Source organism: Cupressus sempervirens, chromosome 9, assembly GCF_028749045.1.
Source record: "Cupressus sempervirens isolate cs-2001-9-10 chromosome 9, ASM2874904v1, whole genome shotgun sequence".
NCBI classification, from domain to species: Eukaryota; Viridiplantae; Streptophyta; class Pinopsida; order Cupressales; family Cupressaceae; genus Cupressus; species Cupressus sempervirens.
This window is the reverse complement of record NC_143126.1, coordinates 89,643,745-89,654,281: the sequence shown is the minus strand read 5'-3', so window position 1 is coordinate 89,654,281 and position 10,537 is coordinate 89,643,745. Positions and strand designations below refer to the sequence as shown.

At 33.2% G+C, this 10,537-nt stretch overlaps 1 protein-coding gene across 1 annotated transcript; it reads right to left on the bottom strand.

Annotated features, from left to right (window-relative positions):
• Positions 1-8,494: 8,494 nt before the first annotated feature.
• On the bottom strand, positions 8,495-9,950 carry LOC149537767 (F-box/kelch-repeat protein At1g30090-like). Its single transcript, XM_089799157.1, has one exon. It carries the CDS (start codon positions 9,792-9,794, stop codon positions 8,595-8,597), a length of 1,200 nt encoding a protein of 399 aa, XP_089655283.1. The 5' UTR covers positions 9,795-9,950; the 3' UTR covers positions 8,495-8,594.
• Positions 9,951-10,537: the final 587 nt, after the last annotated feature.

Sequence of the window (10,537 nt, the reverse complement as noted above, 5' to 3'; positions counted from 1 at the left end):
ACTTCTACACTAACTTGTCATATCATAATCTTGCATTGCAACCTCTCCCAAATTGATTTACATCACCATTCTTATACCTATTTCAAGGCAATTGGAAAACTCTAAACATGTTATAATGAGTCAAATCCATAAGAATTTCAAATTTCATGAGTGAGTATTAATCCATCAATTTATGTATCTTGACGTCAACCCAAAATAATTTTCACGAATCAAACAAATTAACTTTAACTTTATTGGATTACTAAATCTAAATAACTTTACCCTGTCGGTTGCCCTATTGTAACTGTTATCACCACTTCAAATCATCAAATATTTATATGTACTTAACTTTGACTAATGCACCTTTAGATTTAAACTTTGTCTTTCTCTTATTCTTACTTGATGTATTGATGTATCTTGTACTTTATATCTTGAAATCTCTTGTAATGATGTATTGTATTGCATTATACTTGTATTATTATCACATACTCTATGACATGTCCAATGATGTGTGAGTTGGATGTACTTTGTTATATTAGTTGTACTTTATGTATCCAGTTATGCAATCAAACATTATATTTATGATCAAATCTATTTAATAAATTTACACATGTGATTCAAGGTTAACGAACCCTTGAGAAATATAAACTATAACTGTATTGTTGTATGTGTATATACATCACTACCTTCTATTTCATACAATATAAAATACTTCAATGTAACTACAATATATGCTTCCATTTGTAAAAGTCATATTTTCATCGTGTCCATACTTCACCATGAAATACACGTAACTAATAATGAGGGCTTTTAAATGGCATGAAATGCATGATACAAATGTTTATGGTATACATAGAATGATTATCTAAAATATAAATCAAGGGAAATATAATAATTATAAACTCTTATGATGCTGAAAATTATATACTTATGTTAAATTTACATTTTTTTTTAGGTCTATTAGAATATCTTAAAACAACTATGCAATATTTTCTTGCGTTAAATTTGGCCCTTTTGTACTTGATCCCTTATTTACATGTGTTTTTATTCACTTGTTGATCCCAATTTACATCCTTACACATATATCATTATTATCCATTTATTGCACTACATTTTGAACTTAATATTGTGCATTGATCTCTAATCTCAAAATCTTATATTGTCCATCCAAGGTGAATCTCATGACACACAAGTTTAATCATGGCTACATCACATTGACCCTAAATTTAAATTTGAAAAAAAGAGGTGTTAAACTCTTACCATTTTCAATGATTGTTGGTCATTTTGGCATGCATTTGTATGATGTAATAAAACCAATATCCCTTGCACACTATCCTTGTATAATTAAGCCGAGAGGCTTCCTACAGTGGAAGCATTCATCAATGTAAACAATTAGCCTTTTTTGAAAAATTTGACAAGTATATGACAGTTCTAACATTGGACTCCAAAATTGACATTTGTTTTTTGACTATTCGTTCACCCATTTATTATTTTTAATGTCCTTTCATTCCTATTTGGTTTATTTACTGTTGCATCTGATTACTTTAAATCAGCCGATTGTAATTCTAGTCTCTTGTTCCATTGCAAGAAATTGGACATTTAAAATTATAGTTTGTTGTTGCATTATGTTAAGAAGTTATGATATGTAGTCTAGTCTTCAACACTTTGTATTCTTTTGATAGCTTTATTGTAATTTTTATCATAGTGTTTTATTGTAAAAATTATTTGTTTTAATATCTATAATTTGATTATATAGATAATATATTTTAGATTTATTATTCCATTTCACTAAACTTGATAGATTACGAAAATAGGCGTCTGTAGAAGGATATCTCTCGGCTTATATGTATGTATGTATGTATGTATGTATGTATGTATGTATGTATGTATGTATGTATGTATGTATATATATATATATATATATATATATATATATATATATATATATATATATATATATATATATATATATATATATATATATATATATATATATATAAGCTAGTATAAATTTGATCAAAAGGTGGCGTATTGCAAGGATTGAACACAAGAAATCTGATGAAGGGCTACTCCACCCAACCCTCTACAATTTGGAGTCACAAATTGCATTGACAAAGCTATCTTATGCTACAACCTACATTCACTTATTAGCACCAATAATGTTCTTTTGGGAAGTTTAATTCCCCATTTTTTGACCTACCACTTTTCCCTCATTTTCCTTTGCCTTGGAATATGTCCAAAATAAGTTTTGACACCTAATAAAGTATCTTGAAAATTTATGATTTTCCTTCGAGAAGTCGCACAAATTACAAAGACCATAACCTCTGATTTGGGAACCCAATCGAGTTTTTTTTTCAACTAAAGGTTTCAAAGTGCTCCACAACATGCTTTTCCCAAATGAAGAATTGATTAAACACTCATCAAGTTTCATTCTATCAATTAAATGCTAAAATTCAAAATGAACATATTTATAAGATTTATGAACCTTCAAACATTTTCTTTCACCAATGATTACATTTTTCAATTCTTCTCCTTGTGGCTACTATTCATGTCCATATGTGCCCATGTAGGCAAACTTTTGAAAGATAGTAGGCAATTATGTTTTTACTGTTTCAAACTTATGATTATTCTATATTCATGTATGTATCATCATGGGCTCTAAAACAACTAGATAAACTTCAAAACAAAAGGAAACTATAGTTTTTGTGGGTGATGTGAGATTGCCTTTACACCACACCACAAAATGTTTCAAAGTGAAAACCTTAAAAAAAACTTTAATGAAGCATATCGACCAATTCTCCTTGGGTCACTTAGGAACACCAAAATGAACCCATTGGTGGCTCTCCTAAATGTTAGAAATATAAATATTTGTGAGTTGGGACATACTTATTTACAAGTACATTACTCTTACAATCAAGAAAACTTGCAATATCCACAAGAAAAGGTACCATTAATTGTGAATCAAGACTCGCTCAATAATCCCTAATAACACAACTACCAACCAATTATGAATGAAGACTTGCTCAATTACCAATAGTAAAACTCATCCATTTAAGGATTGATTGCAACCTTGTTATCAATAAATGCATAATCGAAGAGCTATAGATCAAGACAAATACAATTATCCATAAATACCCCTCACCAAATATGTACCTAATGACAAACTCGATAATCTAAAAAGAAAAATGTCTTCTATACTTCCCTTGCTCCATGAAGGAACACACGATGAAATTAATGTTGTATCATCTCTGCATATGATGCTAACTCTAAATGATAATAAACCTCTTGCTTTAATGGCTTAGACCTCTACTTAGACTTGTTTGGAAAAAAAGTTCTTCATTATCACCGTAAAGAAACTCATGAACATACATTTCAAAATCATATATTTCTTCCTTTATTTTAGTTGGAGTCAAAATATTATTTGTGTTTAACTTGCCACCAATAAAACCTAGAGCATGATGAATGAAGTTGAGAAGAAAATGCTCACCAAAATTCTAATCTTGAAGTGCAAAAGTCTAGTACTCTTAAGGTATACCTAATAAATTTGATAAAACGAACCCACCCTTGAAGAACTAATGATTCTTTAACAATAAAGAATGAATAATATAATGTTGATTATAAAATTGGTCATTTCTATATACGTGACCTACCATTATGCGAGTTGTTTTAAAAAAATCATTCTCAAAGCTATCATTGAAAGACTAACAAGGCAATGAGAAGAAATATTGGGACAATAATCTTAAACAGACAAGAACCCTGACTAGAGTAAACCCTGAATTAAGGTTACATCATTCAAAGAACATGTGACTTGAGCAGATCATTCCTTTCTATAAGTTTAATTATACTTTTGAAATATTTAAGAATCATTTGTATATATTAGGCCAACTCCTTTTCATTAAGTCAGTTTTATTGTGCTACCTATACATCATTTAAAATTATAGTTGACATCTTATTCTCTTACATACAAAAAAAATAATGGTAAATAAAATGTTTATCTTATAAATAATTTTACAGTTTAAAATATTATTGTGCATAGTTTCTTATAATAGTTGAATCTGTTTAAAATAATGGTAAATAAAATGTTTATCTTATAAACAAGAGCTCTTTGCGAGCTGGAGTCCCTGCCTTTTGGACTCATAGTGGGGATTGTAGTGGTCAGCAATTGTTGAGAATGAAGGAAAACCATTCTATTTATTGTAGAAATCGATAAATAAAATACTAGATAGATTAGAGAGTGTGATTAAGAACATCGATTGAAACATTATCATACAATCATCTTAAAAATCTCACTATGAAAAATAAAATACTTTTAAACAATATAATATTGATATAAGCAAACTTTAAATTTAGTAAATTTATTTTCTTTTTTACATTAGAATATTAGATCAATAGCAAGAACCTAAATATAGATAGAAAACTTAATAGTTTTGATATAATAATTATAACAAAACATAATTAATTAATAATCAATACCAAGTTTTATATATAATTTTTTTAATTCGTATAATAAAATAAACTATTTTAAAATTCATATTAAAACATGTTAAAAAGTTAATATTTATATTTAATATAAATATTTTAAACAACACACATAAATACATACAATAAAATAAACTAAATATTATCTATAATAATTTTTTGAGAAAATATCATGTAAAAAAACAATTGAAAAATATCATGAAGAACCATTTATTATTTAAAAGTTAATAAACGGTAATTTAAAACCATAAGCCGGCTGCAGCAGTTCCGCCAGCATTAGCTATGGGCCCCACGCCTTCTTATTGGCTCTGCTAAATAATAATAATGAGAAGCCACCAGGCTAAATTTAGCTCTAGTGTAGGCGGCGCAACTACCTGCCAGCGAGCGGTTTGGAGTATGAAAATTGCTACCGATGAAAACTGTATGATGCCAACCTGGCCAAGATAAGGTCACTGTAATTTGGCTGTAATAAATTCGCTGTCAGATCACCGCCATAGCATTTATTTTTTTCTGATTTTTCAACTAGCAAAAATATGCAAAAACTCCAGGAAAATGCCACATAGCCAATCATAAAATGAAAATAAGTATTTAATTATTTTATTTTAAATCAAACTTTACATCAACCTTCATGGAACTTTGAAAAATGTCATGAGTTTTTGGCATAAATTAATTGGAGGGGAGTAAAAAAAAAACATTAGTTCCCTGCTAAAGGCAGGGACTAATAATTTTACTGTTTATAATATTATTGTGCATAGTTTCATATAATAGTTCAATGAGTTTATTTCTTCAATGCTTTAGATCAGTAAGATGATAGTTCTTGTGATTTGATCTGAAAGTTGAGAGAATAAGCTCACACAATAATTACTAAAATCTGTTCAATTTTTTTTTACTAAACTCTGCTCTAGTGAACAACCAATTTATTGTCAAATATCAGCCACTGTAATTGAAATTCAAATCTAATGCACAACACAATACAATTTTTTCAATGATTGATAAAAAAATAATGCTCTCTAATAATGAATCATAAAATATGATTTATTTTTATTTTATTTTTCAAAATTACATACTAAGAATAATAAAACCATATCATATTATATAAAAGCAAAATGCAATCATCTCATTCCACCATTGCCGTTTGCTTCACTCCAATAAAACAATAGATCAAAAATCTTTATTCAAAACTAAATATCTGAAACACTATCTTCAATTTTAGATACAACTACAATTCATCCATTATCTTCAATTTCAGAAACAACTGCAATTTATCCATCCAATTGTTCATCTGTGATGAAATCTCCATATATTTAGTAGAGAAATCCTGGACGGAAAAACCATCAATTTATTGGACAAAAAAAACCATCAACTTATCCTTTTCATTTAAAAAAAATTCTTCCTTAAAAATTAGTTAAATATTCTATGCAATAGCTGTAACAAGTTGGTATAAATATCCTTCTCATTCCATTAAGATTTTTTTTTGAAAAAATTTAAATCATAGCTTCACAGTCATAGATACAGAAAGTTGAGATACAAGTTGCTCAACAATACAAAGCTTCCCAATAACTCAAGCAGATCCAAGACAGAGAAGCACTTTGTCAAGGAGTGCCTGGCATACAGCGACATCAGATCTGGTTATACGGAGATATTGCAGAACAAGGACTTCAAATATTATTCGAAGAAGATCAAGCGAAGAAAACAGCGGATCTGATTATCAAACTTCAGAAGAGAGACAAGTTAACCAAAACTTTGCAAGTGATTAGTTCCACTCCTGCCTAGGGAGGGTGATTGCATGGGTCCCATAAGTTACTGTAGTCTCGTGGACATCATTAAAATCTATCATATCATATCAACAATACTATGATCAAATAGCAGCCGAAGATACTCAAGATCATATGGTGAATTTATACAAGAATTAACATTAAAAACATCTAATCTAGTATAAACATTTCTGAATTCTATAGCTATACAGAACATATAATATTTTATCCAGCATGTGAAACATTTCTGAATTTTTCTGAAAAAAAATTGTTGATTAGTATGTAAAACATTTTGAATTCTCACCAAAATTGCAATTTTTCCTGAATTTTTATATAAAAATTTGATCTGGTAAATGAAACATTTTGAATTCTCACTAAAACTGCAATTTTAAAAAATTCTTCTGAAACTTCATAGTTCCTTAGAAAAGAGCTTGCATCCAATTCCAGGCAGAGCGCATCATCTTCCACTAATCCAAAACCAGGCCTCCTTCCATTACCCACGTGAAAATAGAACCCTAATTTCATTTCCCCAGGAGCAAACAGAACCCCGAATTTGTATGATAAAAACCCTTTCTGAAGATTCCCTACAAATTCTTTATTTGCATACAAGATTTCTTGAAGATAACCCGAATTACGAATATTCCTGTTTCTGCTGATTCGCTTATTCAACAATGCTTTAAATAACTAGTGAACCAGTCACAGTTACTTGTTAGTCATCATAATAATAATATGCAACACCGGGCATCTCTTAATAAACAAACACAATTATTTACATTTGCTATTATAGCAAGCAAATCAAAACCCTTGTTTGAGAATCACTCGAGAATTTGTAGGCTTCTCATGATTACAATCAGCAACTCTTTCAAGGCAAACCATTAGCGTGATCTGCTTGGCCCACTCAGATCCAAACAATACCCTAATTTAACTGCTTAAGATTCGCAGATGCAAACAAAGCCCTAATTAACTAATTCAGATCTCCAGCGCAAAAAAAAACCCTAAAAATTAAAATTGATTTTCAGTTGCAATCGAAAATCCTAAATAATCGTTGCAGATTTTTATATAACATTGTTGGCTAATGCTTGAAAGTCAGTAAGGATTCTCCTGATTACTTCTTGGATGATCTCCTTTATCGATCTAGATGATCTTACAGACCCTAAATATTTTTCACTATTTAAGAGTGCTATATTCATTAAGCATTCCTACAGTTCTTATCATCTCCCTGGGTACTGTACTTGATTCTGACATTTGGGATTTTCTTGACTCTCGTGATATCTACCATCGGAAATCAAACATGGGTAGATTAGAAGTTCCTGTAAAAAGTGAATTGATTGTTTCCGATTTTCTAGGAATGCATTATTAATCACTCACAGAGATGCTGATGTTTTTATAATTTAATAGTATTAAAAAGAAATCCAATTGATGAGGATGTCATGTGTAGATTTGTTCTCCGGATGACCTTAATAAATCTTCAAACATGTCATATATTGGTAGATTCGATTTCTTGAAGACCTTACTAATAAAGAATAGATCCTTTAGTCTAAGGAGCGACTTGAAATTTAGGTGGAGGTTCAATCAAAATCAATTGTTTATTCGATATGTTCATATCTATCAATATAATTTAATTACATAAAAACTTTCAATTGATGAGGCTGTGAAAATATATACCTCTGATCGGGGTGTGAAGTTTCAATTGACAGAAATCTGATGAAGTTAATTTAAAGGGTGTGAGATTTCAAATCTTCATAATCAAGTGTATTCCCTATCCAAAGAGACTGCTGATATAGATGAAATCTCATCAAAAGCAACCATTTTACAGATATGTACACTGCACTGGATTTGCCTTGATCATACAGAGATCTGCATCTTATCTTCACCTCAAGCAAGTTATAATAGGTAGAGGTTTGAGTGCAGTTAAAAATTGCCTAAGAAAGGAGGCTCAATGCTTCAAAGTCGCTCAGGAACAACTTGATTAAATCAATGACTCAAATCTGGCGGATGGAGTAACACACCGTCATCCTTAAAAAATCCATTTCTCAGAGTCGATCCAGAAACCAACCTAATCTACTTAAGAATTTCAACGCAACAGCTGATACAAAACCTAATCAGTAACTCAAGTTGGCCCCAATTTTTTTGGTATCCTAATTACATTTTTTTTTAATGCATTTAAATTTTAAAATTCTTTCAAAACCAGTCCCCATTTTCTTGATGGAGCCATAACAATATTTATTATTCCCCTGACGCAACCAAGAAATTGATCCCAGAAACCTGCTTCTACACAAATAGAATCCATTAAAAAATGAAATTCACATTCACATTCACATATCCTTCCAAATACATTATTAACACACCAGGACGAAACCCCGGAAAATTCTTCACAATCCCTTACGCATAAAGCACCTGCGAAGTCGAGGGCACGAATCCATCAAAACCCTCGGGCGCCGCGATAACGTCCCAATCAACAGAAACGACCTCGCCAGCGAGCCGCTTCACAGTACCAACAGCAACATGAAGCCCACGGCCAACAACGTACAGCACGCCGTCAATACTATTAACAGAAAAAGGCCTCTGCAACTCCGTCGGCATGGGCGGACCGCAAACATACTTCCAGCTATCAGATTTCCCGTCATAGAATTTAAGCCTCGAGTTCCCGTGCTCGGGAATAATAAAAAGGAAGTTCCCAAGCACAACGCTTAGACCAGTCCAGCCCTCCCGCATCCCGAGCGACATATTCTCCCAGCGATTCGTCATAGGATCATAGATTTGCCCTCGAGGGCTGAAATGAAAAGGCCACGACCAGCCCTCGGTCACATGAAGCTTACCATCAAGAACCGCAGCATCGTACCGCGCCATATTAGCCCCCATACAGGCAATAGGGCGCCAAGTATCGTCCTCATGATCGTAGGCCTCAGCAGAACTGAGGTCAAATGAATCCGCAGAACTTCCGCCGGCGGCATAAACCCTGCCCTCGATTGCAGCCGACGCAAAGAACGATCGAGCCGTCCCCATTGGAGCAGCAGGCGTCCACCGATTCGAAAAGGTCTCGTATTTGAGACAAGTATCCATAGGGCATTCGATATCAGACCTCAGCCCGCCGCAGACGAGCAAAACCCCAGCGCTTCCAATGGCGGCGCAGCCAAACCCTGGTGGACACACAGGCTTCTTGCAGGGCATGGCGGGGATCACATGATAGGACTTGCGGCGCCGGTCCAGAGCCTGCCACTGGATCTTGCCGCTCACCTTGTGGAACGCGAACACGAACAGCCATGGCTCCGCCAAGGAAAGCGCCCGCCGCACGTTCAAGTAACCCCGGTTCGAGATCGCGCGCCGCCATGACCTGCATACAGACCTCGCCACAGCCTGCTCTGGTAATGATAACCTTATCAGGCAACTAAGCGCAAGGTCGTCCACCAGCCCTGGGATCAGCGGCTCCTGGGGCTCTGTTTCTTCCCGGGATTCGATCTCGAGACCTCGTGGAGCAACCTCTTCGCCTGCCTGTGATTCGAACTCAAGACCTTGAGGAGGATCGTCGTCGGCTTCCTGGGATTCGAACTCGAGACCTCTGGGAGGATCGTCTTCGGCCATAATTGTTTTTTTTCCGTATATAAATCTCTGTTCTTTCTTTTGTTTTTTCTATCTTTCTGTTCTGATCTTTCTCTGCTTTGTATTTCGGCTCGTATTTAAATGAAAGGCTTTTCTATCGCATTTATAAATGGGAGGCTTTTTTTAAATTTTTCCCACGAGGAAAGCGAAGTAATGCTTCCCTTTTTTTGGTTCGTTGTTCACGTTTTAAATATTATATATTTTATTTTATCTATGTAAACCCAACTAACCAGTCTCCGCATATCTGTCTATCTTTATCCGTGAGCATTTAACTTGGAATATTATTATTTTGTGGTGTTAAAAAATAGAATCCACAATGTGGAAATCATGCTCGTGCTAGGTATGAGGACTTGGGATTGATATTACGTGGGGTTGTCCACAAGAAATTCTATACTACAATTGTTCCGGGGACCATTACTTGGGATGGTTAATTTTGGCGATTCTCTATGTAGAATGAGACAATTAGAAAAGGTTATTTTGTAGTCTACCATAGCAATCATGTATTTTTAGGTCTATGAATGGTGACAATAATAGGGAACCATGTTCTATACTTTTCGTAGAAGTATCTAATTGTGTATTTTTAGGTCAATATATGATGACAACAATATTGAACCACCCTATATTTCTTGTGGAGGTACTTTAATTGCGCTACACACAAAGCATGCATACCCTGCCTTGCTAGGAGATTTCAACTTGTGACCTCTCTTTCAAGAGCAACAGTTATT